Below are 18,791 nucleotides of genomic sequence, written 5' to 3'. Positions count from 1 at the left end.
GTACATACACAGTTTGTAACATTTATCCTCTCTTATGCAGGTCATATTTTACGCATGCATACTCATTGATACCGTACTAAGAGATATACTGTACCTGTAAAATGTAATGATTCAAAACAGTAAGGAATCTGTTTCTGATAAGGCTGCATTTTGCATGTGTATTATCTCCTCTGAATCAATTTTAGGAGAACATGATGCTCTTCAATGCAGACCCGACTTCAGATGCTTGGCAGTCCTACACGGACTATGTGGACGAGATGGTGGTCGAGGGGCTGTTCGGCTACATCGGCCACTCACTCCAATTTTTCGTCGACAACATGGACTCATGTCATAGGCAGGCCCCTCTCTTTGAGGCTCATTTGATGCTCACGGACTTGGGCATGATCTTCCATCCGTCACTGCAGAGAGATGCAGGAGATGGCTTCTATGAGCGTGTAGAAGGACTTGTTGGAGATATATTTAAGGTGTCAGTAAATATCAACAGGTTGTCTGCTGATTTTAGCGTGGACAGCTATCAGGTACTGACTTTCATTGGCTTCTGTATTACTATTAGGAATGGGCATAAGACAAAATGTTCTTGATTGACTATTAATCATCAGTTAATTGATTGATTTATATTTTGTATTATATTTTATATTTTTAATACAATGGGAGAATGCATTAAACAACACGCAGACTAAATATTCAATAGTCTTTGAATATTTTTGTTCAAGAGAGCTACTGTACACACAATAGAATTCTTCATGATCGATTAATTCTTTGATCAAATATAAAGTAATATCGTCTTCCTTAAATGCGATAGATTCTGTACTACACAACATATGGTTTGATTTTTAAAAAGAGGACAATACATACAAGTACTGGTAAGTCATTGTAGTGTTGGACAAAGTTAGCTAGATCTGCCCTTCTTCTATTTAGTGTTGAATGATAAATTGGAATACTTGACTGGACTTGGGGGAATTGTTAAAATATGCGGAATATGGTGTTGGTTGACTTTTTTGGATTGTCTTCGCATTGTTGCATTAAGAGTGGATATAAGAAGGAAGGTCCCTCCAAAATAAAGAGCGTAGAAATGTGAAGCCAAAATATGTCCTCACTTGCCACAACTGTGAAAAAGTGTTTTAGCATACAACTGTCATGTGATTGAACCCTTACAGGATGTAATGGAAGACATGCTTGATTTGTTGGATTTGCGGAAGGAAGTGATGGAGAGAGTTGAGAATGTCCGCAACAAAGCCATATCGTACCAGAAACAGTTTGATTGCTACACCCATTTGTGGCAAGATGACCGGGCGGAATTCCTCAGCCAGTTCCTCTTGTATGCACGGGCACTAACACCTGAAGAGATGGAGGCTCACAGAGCTGATATTCTCCCAGAGAGACCTCCTACTGTTGATCACTTCAAAGAACAGGTGAAAGGCGTCTTCACCTTTTTTGTTCCAAAATCACATGAGATTTTCATTTGTAAAGAACAGCGGTCTTGACTTAACAGATTGATTACTACGAGGGCCTGTACTCTGAAACATGCAAACTTGAAGACTCCAGGATATTTGATGGATGGTTTCGAGTGGACATGAAGCCCTTCAAAGTCAGCCTCTTGAACACTATTAAGAAGTGGAGTTGGCTGTTTAAGGAGCATCTCTTGACATTTGTCACAAACAGGTCACCAATGGCTCCGCGAAACTACAAGGAAAACTGTCTATATGCCATTCTTACATTTCACGTTATTCCCTTCAGTCTTGACGACCTTCAAGGATTTTTCCGTACTACCGTTGAAGGGCTCGCTAAGTGTGTGCCAAAAGGAGACTACCGCAGTCTGGTGGAAGTCATGAGTCACCTCATGGCTATTAGAGACAGACAAGCTGTCACCGACAAGATGTTTGAGCCTCTACGAGACACAGTAATCCTCCTAGAACGGCATGGCGTGACCATTCCGGACAAGGTCTATTTACAGCTTGAGGTAATGGGAATTATTATTTTTTTTTATCTAACTTCAAATTTGTAAATGATGAACCTTTTACATTATAAACACACTTGTTAGGAACTTCCTGAAAAATGGAATGGGGCTAAGAAATTGTACTTAAAAGTGAGGCATGAAGTGTCCCCTATGCAAAATGAAGAAGTGATGGTATTACGAAGACGCTGCTTGGAATTTGAGGTCACAGCTCATCTCTCTTTCCTGTTTATTCATAAAAAGTAGAGCATATGTGGATGTAATTGTGTCATGAAACATTCATTTCTTATTCAGGTGAAACAAAGCCGATTCAGGGAGTTCTTCAGAGCAACTGCACCTTTCAGTTTCGAAACATCTCATCCCTACGTTAGTCTGGATAAAGTAGGAGTTAAACTGTTACCTAATTATGGTCATAAAATTAGATATGACACTGTAGGTAACATATTCCTTCTCTTTTCTTGTCTTCTGTCGTATAGTCTGAAAAAGCAATCCGAGACATGGAAAAAGAGTTGTCAGCGTTGCAGGAGTCAACAAACTTATTTGACGTAACCATCCCTGACTATAAAGACATTAAGTTCTGCAAACGAGAGATCATAATTCTCAAAGAACTTTGGGACCTGGTCATATTTGTTCATGTAAGTAACGTCATAGTTAGAAAATGGAAATATACCTGTAGCTAAAAACCGCAAGAGCCAATAACTCAATAATCTGACCAGCCTGCTGTCTGTGTGGTCATTGATTCTCTTGCCACTAATTGCCCCAGTTAAGCTCCCTCAGCTCATTGACCCCTAAGCATGTGTCTTTATCTATACAGACCAAAGTGGACCACTGGACAAAGAGCAAATGGAGGCAGATAAACGTAGAGCAGATAGATGCAGAATTGAGGGGCCTTGCCAAGGTGAGATCCCCAACACCTGCCAAGCACCACTGCTTTGGTTTTTACATCGGTCTAATACAGTAACGAATGATGGTAACAAGCCTTCTTTTTGTGTAGGACATGCGGAAGCTTGACAAAGAGGCTCGTGTCTGGAATGTGTATTCTGGTCTAGACCATTTTGTGAAGAACCTGTTGACATCACTGCGAGCTGTGGGTGAGCTACAGAACCTCGCAATACGAGAGCGCCACTGGGTGCAACTAATAAGGACTATGCAGGTGCATATTACTTTAAAGCAATGTCTTGCTACATAGATATGAGATTTTTTTTGCATGAAATTATTATTTTTTTTATATAGATGAACTTCACAGTGACCGATCACACTACCTTAGCAGACCTCTTGGCTCTGCAACTTCATCTTTACGAAGAAGAAGTCCGCAGCATCGTGGAGAAGGCAGTTAAAGAAATGGCCATTGAGAAGGTTATTTTTCAGTTGTTTATGGATAATGGATAATCATATAAAGAAAACAATCATCACTAACATAACTAATAATCTGTTCTAACACATTTCATGCCTCATCGTCTTTTGATTTGTGCTTTTGGAACGGCTAAGATTATATTTTGCATCAGTGTGGATTGGTCTATTGGAGGATGAAGCACTTGTAAATTCCTATAAGCAAGATTGCAGTTTGTGTATATAGAAAGATTGCTCTTTAATTTCAGGTTGTAGCAGAAATTAGTCAAATGTGGGCATCAATGGAGCTTTCATATGAAGATCATTACCAAACCTCTGTCCCGCTTCTTAAATGTGATGAAGAGCTTGTTGAGACGCTTGAGGATCATCAGGTAAGTTGCTGAGCGAGTCTGCTCAGAATGACCTTATCATCTCAAAAAGGCTGAAGCTGTAACACACAAGGACTAGTTCTCAAGATGCGTTGTCTGTTAGAAGCACTGGTAGTTAAATACTGAATGGTCGAGAATGCAGAATGGGGCCTCTCTGTCTGACTGTCTAACAGCACAGCTGAGACTCGAGAGGTCCCTATTGAGTCCTCAGATTTATAGCTGCTGTTGCACATGGGGTATTGTTACACCCCGGCGGTCTTTGTACATGTACACCAGATGCATTGGGGGGGTTGTAGCCAGCAATTAGAAGTCTTACTTCTTTAGTGCCTCTGTCTTTGTGTAAATAGACCATATCCCTCCCCCAGTTTTTTGTGGTGTGGCAACTTGATGAGATTGCTAGAAAATGAAACTAGTGCATGTGATGATATGATCTTATCAAGATGTGACTCCCTGCAGATTAGTGTTTACGGTTGTACCAAATGTTTGATAATTTATACTATTCCTTCCAACTCTTTGTGCCCATCTTCAAGGTTCAGCTCCAGGGCGTCTTTCAAAGCAAGCATATAGATCACTTTCTTGTCCAAGTTGTGGAACTTCAGCGGCAGCTAACAGTTGCGGACTCTGTGCTGATGGTCTGGATGGAGGTGCAGAGGACATGGGCCTATTTAGAAAGTATTTTTAAAGGCTGCGATGACATCTGCCAGCAACTACCAACAGATGCACACAGATTCCAAATGATAGACGCTGAATTTCAGGTCTGAACTTGCATTCATTGTTGCAACTGTGGACCAATGGGACTTCGAAATGAATCCAGTTTTCCTTTTCAGGAATTAATGTTGGACAGTGCAAAAACCAAACATGTGATTGAAGCCACCAATAAACCCGAACTCTTTGAAAAGTTAGAAGATCTTCAGAAAAGGTCATTGTACATTCTATGTTATTGTTTTAAACATGAATGCTATTACCATAATTCATAAATTCACTCTTTTTCCAGGTTGGCATTATGTGAAAAAGCTCTTGCTGAATACCTGGAGACAAAAAGACTTGCATTTCCAAGATTCTACTTCATATCATCTGCAGACTTGTTGGATATTCTCTCTAAGGGAAGCCGCCCCAAAGATGTACATGTTTTATTTTATCTTGTTTCTACATTATTAATTAATAGCCACATTTCAGTACTCACTCTACATCATTATGATGTAATTTTTTTTTCAGGTAACATGCCACCTCTTAAAACTATTTGATAATATATATGATCTGGAATTCTCCAACAATCAATCTAAACTTGCTGTGGGCATGTACAGTAAAGAAAAGGAGTTCATACCATTCCAGAAGGGATGTTACTGTAATGGAGCGGTAAGATATTCCGATAAAATATTATATCCGGAATAGCATAGAGTTCATGTTTTATTAATCTTGAGGGAAATTCCATAATAGTCAACTGTATTATGATAATTCATTGTTATGCGTTTTACATGTTCTAACATGAATATTGTATAAGGTGGAGGTGTGGCTTGCCTGTCTGGAGGAGTCCATGAGGGAAAGTGTTAGGGGTCACCTGTCTGAGGCTGTATCAGTGTATGAGGAAAGGCCCAGAGAGCAGTGGATTCTTGACTTCCCGGCCCAAGTTGCTCTGACTGCGTCACAGATATGGTGGAGTAACGATGTGGAGCTTGTGTTTAAAAGACTGGAAGAAGGGTTCGAGTCTGCTCTTAAAGACTACAACAAAAAGCAGGTGAGAAGAGGATGCGCTGGGAATGTTTCCCATGTCATCATAATAGCATCAGACTTGTGCTTGTCAGTTTTTCCAGTGCTATGTCAGGTTAACATGTCCTTGACTGCTGCTTTAATAATCTCTCGCTCCCTGCAGCAGACGGATTAGAGCTGTCATGCAAGACAAGTGACAAATACACAATTTCCAATGATATTTTAGCAACAATCGGTTTGTGCAAAATTGTCTTTTTCCAATGTTCACATACCGGTACTTGTTCTGTGGGAATCCTGAGGAGTCAAGTGTTAGACTGTTAATAGTCTTTTTTGGTAGCCTCTGATTTATTTGAAGTTGCTCTTTCCAATCTCCAGATTGCTCAGCTAAATGTGTTGATTAACATGTTGTTGAGCGAGCTGAGTCAAGGAAACAGACAGAAGATCATGACTATTTGCACCATTGATGTTCATGCGAGAGATGTTGTCGCCAGCTTGATTGCCCAAAAGGTAAGAAATTTAGGGTCGAACCAACTATAGAGCAAGCAAATTTGACCTTTTACAGCCTGATCTCACAAATCAGAAATCTGCATTGCACATCAAATTCACTATCTGAAGAATTTTCTAATGTATGGCTCATTTTATTAGACTAATGAAACTAAAATCAATCAATCAGTTCCGACTGTTATATTTCGTTCTCACTGTGCTATAGTAATTGCATTCCTACAGCATAGTTTGTCAGTTGTCAATTGTGTGTCTAGGTCACCACCTCGCAGGCCTTCCAATGGCTTTCCCATCTCCGACACCGCTGGAACGAGCCGGAGCGCCACTGTTTCATTAACATTTGTGATGCCCAGTTCCCTTACCTTTACGAGTATCTTGGAAATACGGCACGTCTTGTCATCACCCCCCTCACAGACCGGTAAGAATTCTGGCCATTGTCATTCAGAAAATGCATCAAATGTTTCAACACACTGTATATTCCTTTAACAACTTAGCTGCTACATCACACTGACTCAGTCACTGCACCTGACCATGAGTGGGGCACCAGCGGGTCCTGCTGGGACTGGCAAAACCGAGACCACAAAGGATCTTGGCCGAGCAATGGGTGTCATGGTCTACATCTTTAACTGTTCTGAGCAGATGGACTACAGGGTTCGAGATTTGATAATCAACTCCCTTTGTTTATTTCATATTCATACAATGTTGACAGTGCACTTATTTATTTTTTTAAATATTATTTTTATGCTTAGTCAACAGGCAATATCTACAAGGGTTTGGCCCAGACCGGAGCATGGGGCTGCTTTGATGAATTTAATCGCATCCCTGTCGAGGTTTTGTCTGTTGTTGCGGTGCAGGTGAAAACGATCCAGGATGCCATCCGATGTAAAAAGAAAAGGTAAAGAGATGAATCGTAATGTATAAAGCCTTTTGGACAAGGACACTATTACCTATACTAATAACAGGTCAACGTGTCCTCAGATTCCTGTTCCTGAATACAGAAATTCTCTTAAAGTCCTCGGTGGGAATCTTCATTACTATGAATCCAGGCTACGCAGGAAGGACTGAACTCCCTGAGAACCTCAAGGCTTTGTTTAGGTGGAAATTGTTCACCTTCATAATGTATGATTAAGCCGCTTTAGGTTAAATATATGCTTTATCTTCATGCTGCCGTAGACCCTGCGCAATGGTGGTTCCGGACATTGAGCTCATCTGTGAGATCATGTTAGTGGCAGAGGGCTTCTGTGGTGCCAAGCTTCTAGCCAGGAGGTTTACCTCTCTCTACACTCTTTGCAAAGAGCTTCTTTCCAAGCAGGTAGGACAAAAATATTATATCAACCCTACTACTGTTTATTTATTTATTGTAGACGTAAATACACACCTACTGTATTTCTGTCAGGACCACTATGATTGGGGTTTACGAGCCGTCAAGTCTGTTTTGGTCGTAGCTGGTGCACTCAGAAGAAGAGATAAGACAAGACCTGAGGATCAGGTGATGCAATAACATTGGAAAAAGAAGGCGCTCTGGGCTAAACACATTTATTATCAATTTGAGCAGAGACAAGATCTAAGTTTTTGTGTGTAATCAAGATCTCTTTCGTGTTTACTCGGACAAAAAATACTATTTCAGTAAACCAAAAAAAAAAAAAAACTGAAAAAACATTGATGTAACATTAAATGTGCTTCTTAGGTGCTGATGCGTGCGCTGAGGGATTTCAACATGCCAAAAATCGTGACCGACGATGTCACCATCTTCCTTGGATTGCTGCGAGATCTATTTCCTGGTCTGGAAGTAGAGCGAGAAAGGGACTTTGACTTTGAAAAGGAAGTTAGAAATACCACGGTTTCTCTCCGACTCCAGCCAGAGGACGCATTCATCCTCAAGGTTTATCTTAAAATGCCTCATAAATAATCATCTTTTAAAATAACTCAGGAATATCCAAAATGTCATCACATCTCTTTATTTAAGGTGATGCAGTTGGTTGAACTCATGGCTGTGCGTCATTCTGTCTTTGTTGTTGGAAATGCTGGAACTGGAAAAAGCTCGGTTAGATGGTTTTAATTCTCATTAAAAAAAAAAAGTAATTCCATGTGCAATAGTGTTTAATGTCACATGCTGTGATAATTTTTCACTAGATATTGAGGGTTCTCTATAAAACATATGTAAACCTGAAGAGGAAGCCTGTCTGGAATGACCTCAATCCAAAAGCAGTTGACAGAGATGAATTGTTTGGCTTCATCCATCCTTCAACTCGAGAGTGGAAAGACGGCAAGTATATATTATTTGAAATAAAAATACAGTGGACCCCCGCATACTGGCGGTTCGGCATAGGCGGATTGACCTATTCATGAGATTTGTTTCCCAGTATTTTTATATACATATATAGATTTTTAATTAATTCATAATTTTTTTGTTGTTCTATGTTTTTTTTGGGGCGGGGGGCAACACTAATATTTAATGCAAAGCACTTATTGGAGGTTTGTCCCCGTTTTTAGATAAATTAACCCCCCGCCCAGTTCATTTATAACAGGCATCAATTATACGTGTATTTTCACTATTGTGAGTTACCTGTTCCCTGCGAACAGCGGGGCATCCTCTGTACATTTAAATCCTCAAATGAACATGAATTGAATACTTTTCTATCTCCTTTATCCTGTTTGCTTTCTCAATGCAAGGTTTGCTTTCATCGCTGATGCGAGAGCAAGCAAACATGTCCAACCTAGGACCTAAGTGGATTGTGTTGGATGGAGACATCGATCCGATGTGGATTGAATCACTCAACACAGTGATGGATGACAACAAGGTACCTCCCCCTTGTTCACCCATACACTTTTTTACAACACATAGCAACCACGGTGGTACAGACAGAAAAGATGTTTCTTTCACCCTCCTTCAGCAATCGCTTCCTAGAGTGGGATAGCTGGAGCTCTTTTTTTTTCCCCCAGCACAATGAATCATGTCACCGAACTGATGAGATCTTTTCATTGTTTAGGTTATGTCTTGCTGATCATTAGGTGTGTACAATAAAGAAAGATACAATCTTTCAGGTTCTGACTCTAGCTAGCAATGAGCGGGTGCCACTCACCTCATCTATGAGGCTTGTGTTTGAAATTAGCCACCTGACAGCAGCCACTCCTGCCACTGTGTCCAGAGCAGGAATCCTCTACATCAACCCGCAAGACCTGGGCTGGAATCCGTGAGTCTCAAACAACAATTATTTTCCATTGTATAACTGTGTGTGAGACATTTGGTGACATGTGACGGGTGTACAGTATGTATGTGTGCTTTTACTAGAATTTTGACTTAATTGCATCATCTCAATAATAAATTCTTTATTTTTGCTCAGATATGTTGCCAGTTGGATTGACCAGCGAGAACGGCAAACAGAAAGGGCTCACTTAACCATACTGTTTGAAAAATATGTCCCACGTTGTCTTGAGAAGATGAGAAACACGTTCAAGACAATCACTCCAATTCCTGAGAACTCGCTGGTGCAGGTACGTCATGCATACAGCGAATAATTAATAATTAATTAATAATCTCTATGAAATCACTATGTCAGAACTTCCCTGTATTTCTCTGTTCTCATTCAGACACTCTGTGCTTTGCTCGACTGCCTTCTAACACCAGAAAACATTCCATCTGACTCTCCAAGGGACCTTTATGAGACTTATTTTATTTTTGCCTGCATTTGGGCTTTTGGAGGGACCTTGTGTCATGACCAGGTTAATACATTTTCCAATTGATTAAATGATTATTTTTCTTTTTTGGCACCTCAACATATAGGTGTGTACATACATACAAAAACAGGTATTTGGGTGTAATAAAATCATCCTCCAACATATGTAAGCGTACCTAGGTGAGTTTGCTGTTAGAGTTTGTATTTTTTTTCTTATATACAATATATATACAATATTTTTTTCTCATTTAATTTTGGATTTTGTTTTGTCTTCTTGGTCCTTAAACAAATGTAATATTGCATATAAGTAATGGATGCCATACATTATTATACGTTGTTTAGAGAAATGCTGACGGTTGAAATCTTTTAAAATAAAGCTTGACAGTCTTTAATTTGGAGATGACCTGTGCGTTGAGAGTATGCATAACATTTTTTTTTTTAAATTCTGATTATCTAGCTCTTTGATTACCGGGTGGAGTTCAGCAAGTGGTGGACCAAAGAAATGAAGACGGTGAAACTTCCAACACAGGGGACAGTGTTTGACTTCTACATTGATCCTCAAACCAAGCGCTTTCTTCCCTGGACTGACATTGTGCCTCCTTTTGAAATGGAAACTGGAACACCATTACAAGTGAGAAAACCTCAGACTCTTTTCAATTGAACCAACATATTTTTTGGAGGGGTAATTGCAAATTGCCAAACTTTTTCACAGGTTTGACAGAGTGTCACATACATGATTAAAATTTTTAAGACAAATAACCAAGAATCAACAATAAAGACATTAAAATTGTATGTATGCCCCAATGAACATAATAAGAAAGGCACAAGTCACTTTGAGAGGTTATGGCAGGGGTGTTCCAGTGGCTTGCCACTGTGTGTGATTACCATCTACTACACCCCATACCAGTCTGTGTGGGGATGAAGGCTTGAGCAACAAGGCTTGAGCTATCACCCACGCTCTTTTGTCTTTCTTTATGCTCCTGTATACAGCTGTGAATGCTCCAAAGGTTCTTGCTGAGCCATAATTAGTGGGGTTTTGTTCCCAGCAAATGATGCTATTATGACAGAATAGTTGTGGTGTACTGGCGAAATACAAGAAATTATAAATCACATACAATTCACTGAACACATGTCTGTCAATAAATCACTCCAAAGAAAGCCTTAATAACAATGTATGTTTCTGTTCCCTGTCCTCCTGCTGTTTGTATGATTGTAGGCTGTTCTGGTACACACAGCAGAGACCCTGCGTCTCCGCTACTTCATGGACTTGTTGCTGGAGCGGAGACAGCCGCTGATGCTTGTAGGGAACGCTGCAGTGGGGAAAACTGCACTTGTCAGGAATAAGTTAGATAGTCTGCCAGAGAGTTACACAACTACAAAAGTTCCCTTCAACTACTACATAACCTCCCTGGCACTTCAGGGTGAGTTGGAGGGAGTTTCTGTCAGTGGTTGCAAATTTTAGTAAGCTGCAGTGCCATCTGGTGGTACTTTTCAACCGCTTAAGGGGTGAAAGGATTTCAGTTGTTCACTTGTCCAAAAATATAATAATTGATGTTGGTGTTGTAGAGATCCTAGAACGCCAGTTAGAAAAACGAGCAGGCAGGAGCTACTCACCTGCAGGCAGCAGAAGGCTGGTGTACTTCATTGATGATATGAACATGCCAGCTGTCGACACCTACGGAACAGTGCAACCGCACACACTCATAAGGCAGCATCTGGATTACGGGCACTGGTATGAAGGCACATTTTTACTGTTGCATTCAATCCTACATTCTAATGCGGTCATGGCATAACCGCAGGTACGATCGACAGAAGTTGTCCTTAAAAGAAATATACAACACGCAATATGTTGCCTGTATGAACCCAACTGCCGGAAGCTTCAATATCAACCCAAGACTTCAGGTATGTTTACAAGTTAAAATGTCAACATATAGAGAGTTTTTCCTTAAAAGGTTTGTTTTCAGTATGCTTATTACATTCTGGTAACTATTGTGCACAGGGCAATTAAAAACTTGATCTTAACTTTCTTGTGTGGGTCACAATGTGATTAAATACCATACTAGTAGAGTGCCTATTACATTCATATAAGACTGATAGTCTGAAATTAAACAGACTTATCGTGGGTGCTTTTATACAGGGATACAGGTACAGCTAAGGACTATCATTATTGTTATCAAAGTCAAGATAATGAACTATTTGTTTCAACAGAGACATTTCTCCGTATTTGCGGTGAACTTTCCTTCATCCGAGGCTCTGATGTCCATCTTTGGACAGATCTTGAGCTGTCACCTGACACAGCAACACTTCAGTTTGCCGGTTCAGAAGAGCATTGCAGCTGTAGTCCAGGCTGCAGTAACACTCCATTACAAGATGGAGCTCAGCTTTCTGCCAACAGCCATCAAATTTCACTATACATTCAACATGCGAGATATGTCTAACATCTTTCAGGTAATGCTGATTCAAAATTTGTAACTATTTTCTATAAGCTGTTAATGGAGCAAAATATTCACCTGGCTGTGTGTGTTTCAGGGTATCCTCTTCTCTGAGCCTGAGAATGTGGAAACCAGTGCTGATCTTGCTCTGCTGTGGCTCCATGAGTCCTGTAGAGTCTACTCTGACAGGCTATTAGATGTCAAAGACGTACAGCTCTTCCGGAAGCTCCAGATGGAGACTGTGCATGAGTGTTTTGAGGTGTAATACAGATTTTGATTCAAAAATAAGTTCACCCTAACAATACTGATCAGTACTCCCAAATAAATGGATATATTTTTCTTTATCTAGGGAGTTGCGGATGAAAAGGTGACAAAGCAACCCTTAATCTTTTGCCACTTTGCCCAAATGGGCAGGGAATCCTCTTACACTAGTGTCACAGACTGGTGTGTGCTCAGGACCATCCTCTCCGATGCCCTGGACAGCTACAATGAACTCAATGCAGCTATGAATCTTGTGCTGTTTGAGGACGCAATGCAACATGTGTAAGTATTGATGTACAGTATAGCACTTGATCAAAGTGAGTGAAAATGTACTACGTTTCTTTTTTTGTAAACTTGTATTTGCTTTAAAAATGTGAGAAACGTTTTCCCAAAAAGTAAGTCATACAAATTCATGAGAAGAAGGGCTTGTTGTTGCCAGATGTCGCATCAGTCGTATCTTGGAGTCTCCGGGCAGTCATGGCTTACTGATTGGGGTTGGGGGCAGTGGGAAGCAGAGCTTGACTCGTCTGGCTGCCTACATTTCCTCTATGGAAGTTTTCCAAATCACTTTACACAAAGGTTACAGCATCCAGGACCTCAAGGTAAACACAGACGCAAGATAAACATGATATAAATTACTATATACAATAATGCCATCAAAAATGTTTTTCTCTAAATGTTCGATCCTCAGTCAAGGCCTTGAATTTCATTGGTTTTATACAAAACATCTGTAGTTAATAAAATGAACGTGAAAAACCTTGATCAATATTCCTCGTCGCTGCATATTGATTTAATTCCGTTTTGTTGAGCTGCTCTGTTGATGGAGGAAATAATTGTCAGATACCATTAAAGGCCAGTGGGAAATATTTCAATATCTTTTTGATGAAACAAGTTTTGCGGTTATCATTTTTTCAAAACATCTGAAAAGTTCATGGTGTCATAATGTGGGTTTTTGTTTTGGTTACAGTAAGATTTAAAACAAATGTTATTGTTCGCATATGTGTATGTTCATCTCATTTGTGGTTTTGCTCAGATGGATCTAGCGGGTTTGTTGCTAAAGACCGGCGTGAAGAATCAGCGTGTAGCTCTCCTTGTGACTGATGCACAAATACCTGATGAGCGCTTTTTGGTCATTGTTAATGACTTACTGTCATCAGGTCTGATTCTTATTTCACACCCATTCTTGTTCAGTGCTCCTATAGTTTTTTTTTGTTGTTTATTTGGTACAGAATTCATTTTTAAACTATTCAGTCTGTTAAATGATTGTGAAATCTTCCGTTGCATGAACAATTAATATTGATCCTCGCAGTTCTAGTGTTTGTAATAATGGCCGCATCTCCCTGCAGGAGAAATTCCTGAAGTCTTCAGTGAGGAGGAGATTGAAGGGATTGTGTCTGCTGTGAGAGCTGAGGTCCGTGCTCTTGGCCTGCTTGACACCCGGGAGAACTGCTGGAGGTTCTTTACTGACAGAGTCCGCCTTCAACTGACGGTCCATTTTTTTCCAAATCTAACCTCACATCACTAATCCCTCCCTCTGACAAGTGTCAAAGCCAAACCAAACCAAAGCCACGACACGCACTTATGGGCACGAGTGCAATTCTCAAACATGGCCGTTCGTAATGTCATGCAATTATGAAAGTCCGTACTTGGCATAAATAGTCAAAGAGAACGTATATCCAACTTCATCAAAATAGCAGCAATACCGATACTAAGCTAGCATTAGCACTATAAACAGCTACACAGGTAGCATGATTTATTCATAATGGGGTGTTAACACTAAATGTTATCAGTTTAAAGTTTTATGTTTTGGAATATGCAATTTTTTGAAATTCAGAAAGAGATGATACACTTACCCGTGCAGAAATGTTGCTAATTCTGCACCTCCCAGTTGCTTGCGATCCCTTCGCTCTGCTTCTGTTTGCTAGTTTTTCCCCAGTTGTTGGAAAATGAGGGATGGGCATTTTTTTATTTTGCTGAGGTCGATATTCCGTCATAGTTTCCGCAAAGCTCCTGAAGCCCAAGGTAACAGGTCAGCACAAGGCTGCGAGGGTGTTCCCATACCCGTCAACCTCGAGGTGTACTGAATCTTATGAAAGTTGTAATTTGCCCGTACATATCTGTACCGGTATATAGTCTTATACAGTATTTGTAGTGTGTGCGCAAGATTAAAAACAAATCAAAACATGGCATACAGAACTGCTGGTTCTGCCATTGTTGTATTAGTACAAACTACAATATTTCTCACTGTCGCTTGCGTTATTTTCGAATGGCTGCTGTCACGCGATCTGAAATCAGCTTTAGCAGACAGAATCAAGGTCACGTGAGAATATCGCGAGGCACGAAAATGTAAAACTCGCGAGAGCGAGCAGACGATAGTTTGCAAATTGCAGTAGCAACGAAGTACAACTCCGTAAAAAAAGAATAAGGTGGCATTAAAAAAAAAGTAAACATTATCAGATTGATATGGGCCGTACAGATTCGCGATGTACGGCCTACATGTTGGAAATGGTGTTTCCACCTGTCCAAATTACGCCGAAAGCATACAACTTGACAGGTATGTGTTCTGCCCGCAAGTGCATGGCAAATGAGTGAGTGACACCTCGCCAGTCACACTTTTTTTATCTGATTGGTTGTTTATCCTCAGACATGGAAGTTTCTTACAAATGAAATTAGAGGTATGAAATGGGGCCAGAGAGGTCTAATTTTATTTTATTTTTTTAAACTGATAATTTCACTCATGTCAGGTTATACTGGCAGTTGTAAGGGGAAAAAAAGATGACCACAATTGTGTTATGATCTTTTGATTGTGATATGCTTGTATGATGAATTTTCCTAAAAACACCCATCTCTTTTTCCTGACCTTTTGAACATTTGAAGACATAGTTTAGCTTGAAACAATGTTTTAGGGAAACATTATGTACCAATGACATAATCATTTTGGTGTCATTTCCTGAACTGCTAACTCTCACAAATATACTTTGTACATAGACAAAGACTTATTATTCAGTTAGTGATTAAACTAGCATGTGTCATTACATCGTAGAATGTGTGACATACATATATTCTTGTGTTTGAGCCAGTCACACCTGCTGTTTAAGGGCATTACGCCTGACAAGATAAATTAACAGACCCAATCAAACTGGGAGGTTAAAAGGAAGGAAATTCTTGTCCGGGTCCACACATTTGCGGTCCAGCTAATCGTTGTGCCAGGGTCTCTGGTCGTGGCACCGTCTGCTTCATCCAACTGGTGAAGTGTCTGCCTGACTGCTTGCCAAAGTGCAGGAAGTAGAGGGTGGGGGGAATAGGAGGCTGCCAGTCATCTGTTTACCTTTAGGATGTTTCTGCGCTATTGCAGCTATATGATACTGTATGTGTTGATTTTTCTCAAGTCACTGACACGGACATTGTTAAAGCAAAGCAAGCATGCAGACTTCTGTTGTGCATTCTGTATTTTGTTTGATGTTTCTCGTTGAACCGTTTTGTTTTAGGTGGTGTTGTGTTTATCACCAGTGGGAAGTGAGCTGCGACTAAGGGCCCGCCGATTCCCTGCCCTCATCCAGTGCACCACCATTGACTGGTTTCATCCATGGAGCTCAGAAGCTTTGCAGTCAGTCAGCTATAGATTTATCCAAGAGATTGAGGACATTGAGGTAACACTTTATAAGACACAATAGATTGTTTTTGATACCCAGGTTTTGATCACATTAAAAATCAACCAACAATATGTTGCCAGAAAGGTAGATGTTACCAAAGATACAAAAGTATTTTCTCCATGACACAAACTTGAGTAGACGATAATGAACCACTTTTAATGAATTACTACAGTAGAGCTGCATTAACATTTTCATAGATCCCTCATCATTAGTTCTATGTTAAGGTTCAGACAAATTGCCCAACACATGCCCGAAGACGCACAGTGAGTGCACGCATCACATTGTTTTCCATCATAGCAGTGAAGCGCTCACAGTTCGGGATCATTTATGTTAATGAGCAAAGAGTGATTAAGCACATAACGACCCACTAAATAGGCACAGCTGTCACAACCAAGTGTCCTCACATGTAAGCATGTGCCAGATTGCTACTTTCCACTGAAGTGAGCATGCGCATCTGTCCCTGTGTGGATGTTGATCAGGGACTAAAAATAAAAGCACCTACAAAAGTGGTCATGATGAATTGTGTGATACTGTACAGTGGTCATATTACCATATATTTGTAGTAGTGGTTTTAACAGAGGAGACATTAAATTGTTAGTTTTTAGTTTGGTTTTGTGTGACCTTTTATTAGCTACACAAGACAATCAATAGACACTCATTTCACTTCTCAAATAAACATAGAGTTTATCTGTCAAAAACCATTACGTCTGAAATTAATTAATTAAATGAATACCATATTTCCGACTTGCTCCATAATCGTTAAGGATGTTTACGTTTTTGTGAGTTATGATTTAGGTAATCTTTGAATTTGCTGCATTCGTTTTGCTTTAATTGATTGCTAACTGTGTGATTAATTGTGTGATTAATGAAGCCCACGTGCCATTGAGCATCTTACATATATGATGAATTGAATACCACGTCACAATGGAGTGCCGCAAGCATTGAGATTAGTGTTTAAAAACCTGCTGCTGCATTTTTCAAAGAGTGCATGGAACAGGTTCTAAATTCTTTCATATGACTGAAATTTAGAATGCATGAAAATACTAAAAAATCTGTATTTATCAAATGTGCATACACCTGTCATAGTCACACCAGTAAGTAATGTGTGTTGATAAATCCCACATATTCTAAACTGCAACGCTCACGCATGTCTAGCCACATTTGCATTGACAAACGCCTCCACTAGACCATATACACAGTAGTAGAAGAATCCTTTTAAGAAATCCAAAATCATGGCAAAGAGGGCGGAGAGAATGTCTGAACCCAACATTGAGGTACTTGTCTGAGAAGTGGAAACAAATAGTACTGTTTGGAACAATGAATGCAGGTGTTACCAATAACAGAAAAAAAAGTACGGGGGAGAATGAAAAAAAAATGGTTTGACATGAGGTCAATGGCAAAAAGAAGCGTCCCAACCCAGAAACGCCACTTATTTTTAATTAACTGGAGGAAGACAAGCAAGTCATATAGATACCCATATTGTAAGGGGACACGTGACGTCACTATTTATACGCGCAGCCAGCCCTCCTCAGATTCTTATTTAAGGCGCACAATACACATCCACAGAGCTATTCTGTAGAATCAATGAATCATGTGTCAATCCCTCTAGCCTGCATTTCGCATTTATATTATTTGTGCTTTGATGGAATGAAATAATTTCCTTTTCACGGAGCTGAATATGTTGTGCGATGTTGTTTTCATTAAAATGTTGGTACCATTCATCCATGGTTCCAACTAAGTTTGGGAACCCCTTGTTTAATTTTGGCTTGTTAATATTGTTTGTATAGCTGTTCTATCTGTAGGTTCACTGTTGTACCACAAGGGTTTGTGTGTAGTCTTCACGCACAAGTCCAAATTGATCAATTCCATACTTTGCGTGGGAATGTTCATATGCATGCTTTATGCACACTTCTATGCGTATGCAGGCTTGATAATATGATGACTCTGGAATGCATTAGATACTGTTAACATGCGCCTTGTTTTACAAACTACTGTCTGTCTCGGATGTCTCTGACATTATTTTCACAGAGATTTCAAAGCCTAATCATTTCTGCTAGCTACACCTACATTTCAGATTGAGTAAGTCAGGGCCACCCTTGTAAGATGGAAAAACTTGTAGATGAATTCAAAATTTATGAAGATAATATTTCAGTCGCCATCAGTGTGCGGATGTTAAACTCTACTCAATCCAACTCATCCTCTTTCCCTCCTGCTTGTCTGCTTATTTTTACAGCCTGCTGTCCAGGAATCCATCAGTCTTTTCATGGCCTACGTTCATACCAGTGTCAACCAAGCAAGTGAAAAATACCAGCGCGATGAGAAGAGGCACAATTACACCACCCCCAAGAGCTTTCTCCAGCAAATCACCCTGTACAGGAACCTTCTGCAGAAGTCTCGGGCTCAGCTACAGCACAAAATGAACCGGCTTGACAGCGGCCTTCAAAAGCTCCAAAGCACTGCTGCTCAGGTAAATGAAACCATTTCCTGTACACTTGAGGATGATATGATTAAGGTAAAATGCTGTGGTATGGAAATTAGGATTAACTTTAATTTATGATCCAAGGCATGTTGCTTCTTGCCTTCCCTGAGTATTTGCACTTTAAAGAATGTGTAATAACTTTGTTTCTCTTTTAGGTTGAGGACCTGAAAGCCAAATTGGCTGATCAAGAATCTGATTTGACCTTAAAGAATCAGAACATTGAGGCTCTAATTACAAAGATTGGACTTCAGACTGAGAGGGTTAGCAGCAAAAAAGAGGCAGCAGATGTTGAGGCACAAAAGGTGAAAAGACACGCTGTATTCTTGATTTTTCTAGGCTGGTCATTGCTCTCCTTATATCATCAATATCCCCCTTTTGAAACATTTTAAATATGATTACAGTAATTTAT

At 39.9% G+C, this 18,791-nt stretch overlaps 1 protein-coding gene across 8 annotated transcripts in view; it reads left to right on the top strand.

The window, feature by feature from the left end:
* LOC147143861 (dynein axonemal heavy chain 11) overlaps positions 1–18,791 on the top strand; it is a 118,829-nt gene that overhangs the window by 84,961 nt on the left and 15,077 nt on the right. For all 8 annotated transcript variants that reach the window (XR_015087778.1, XR_015087779.1, XM_086037430.1 and 5 more), the window contains 43 exons: positions 186–518; positions 1,158–1,412; positions 1,493–1,662; positions 1,738–1,960; positions 2,042–2,158; positions 2,249–2,335; positions 2,431–2,589; positions 2,769–2,852; positions 2,949–3,107; positions 3,188–3,310; positions 3,553–3,675; positions 4,203–4,427; positions 4,500–4,591; positions 4,667–4,793; positions 4,888–5,028; positions 5,174–5,407; positions 5,755–5,886; positions 6,138–6,298; positions 6,375–6,531; positions 6,630–6,775; positions 6,859–6,975; positions 7,054–7,192; positions 7,277–7,369; positions 7,568–7,762; positions 7,847–7,924; positions 8,014–8,146; positions 8,554–8,681; positions 8,926–9,074; positions 9,225–9,375; positions 9,472–9,603; positions 10,015–10,188; positions 10,774–10,978; positions 11,124–11,289; positions 11,357–11,459; positions 11,766–12,005; positions 12,087–12,248; positions 12,339–12,532; positions 12,690–12,852; positions 13,284–13,407; positions 13,597–13,739; positions 15,739–15,900; positions 18,137–18,370; positions 18,538–18,684. Coding sequence is in view for 6 of the 8 variants with exons in the window: in XM_086037430.1 (XP_085893556.1) it covers positions 186–518; positions 1,158–1,412; positions 1,493–1,662; positions 1,738–1,960; positions 2,042–2,158; positions 2,249–2,335; positions 2,431–2,589; positions 2,769–2,852; positions 2,949–3,107; positions 3,188–3,310; positions 3,553–3,675; positions 4,203–4,427; positions 4,500–4,591; positions 4,667–4,793; positions 4,888–5,028; positions 5,174–5,407; positions 5,755–5,886; positions 6,138–6,298; positions 6,375–6,531; positions 6,630–6,775; positions 6,859–6,975; positions 7,054–7,192; positions 7,277–7,369; positions 7,568–7,762; positions 7,847–7,924; positions 8,014–8,146; positions 8,554–8,681; positions 8,926–9,074; positions 9,225–9,375; positions 9,472–9,603; positions 10,015–10,188; positions 10,774–10,978; positions 11,124–11,289; positions 11,357–11,459; positions 11,766–12,005; positions 12,087–12,248; positions 12,339–12,532; positions 12,690–12,852; positions 13,284–13,407; positions 13,597–13,739; positions 15,739–15,900; positions 18,137–18,370; positions 18,538–18,684 (6,780 nt within the window). In the remaining 2 variants the exon portion in view is untranslated. The remainder of the gene's footprint in view (positions 1–185; positions 519–1,157; positions 1,413–1,492; positions 1,663–1,737; positions 1,961–2,041; positions 2,159–2,248; positions 2,336–2,430; positions 2,590–2,768; positions 2,853–2,948; positions 3,108–3,187; positions 3,311–3,552; positions 3,676–4,202; positions 4,428–4,499; positions 4,592–4,666; positions 4,794–4,887; positions 5,029–5,173; positions 5,408–5,754; positions 5,887–6,137; positions 6,299–6,374; positions 6,532–6,629; positions 6,776–6,858; positions 6,976–7,053; positions 7,193–7,276; positions 7,370–7,567; positions 7,763–7,846; positions 7,925–8,013; positions 8,147–8,553; positions 8,682–8,925; positions 9,075–9,224; positions 9,376–9,471; positions 9,604–10,014; positions 10,189–10,773; positions 10,979–11,123; positions 11,290–11,356; positions 11,460–11,765; positions 12,006–12,086; positions 12,249–12,338; positions 12,533–12,689; positions 12,853–13,283; positions 13,408–13,596; positions 13,740–15,738; positions 15,901–18,136; positions 18,371–18,537; positions 18,685–18,791) is intronic.

This window comes from Filicampus tigris, chromosome 8, assembly GCF_054856515.1.
Source record: "Filicampus tigris isolate MCC_2025a chromosome 8, RoL_Ftig_1.0, whole genome shotgun sequence".
Lineage (NCBI taxonomy): Eukaryota > Metazoa > Chordata > Actinopteri > Syngnathiformes > Syngnathidae > Filicampus > Filicampus tigris.
The sequence above is the reverse complement of the archived record's forward strand: the minus strand, read 5'-3'. Positions and strand labels throughout refer to the sequence as shown.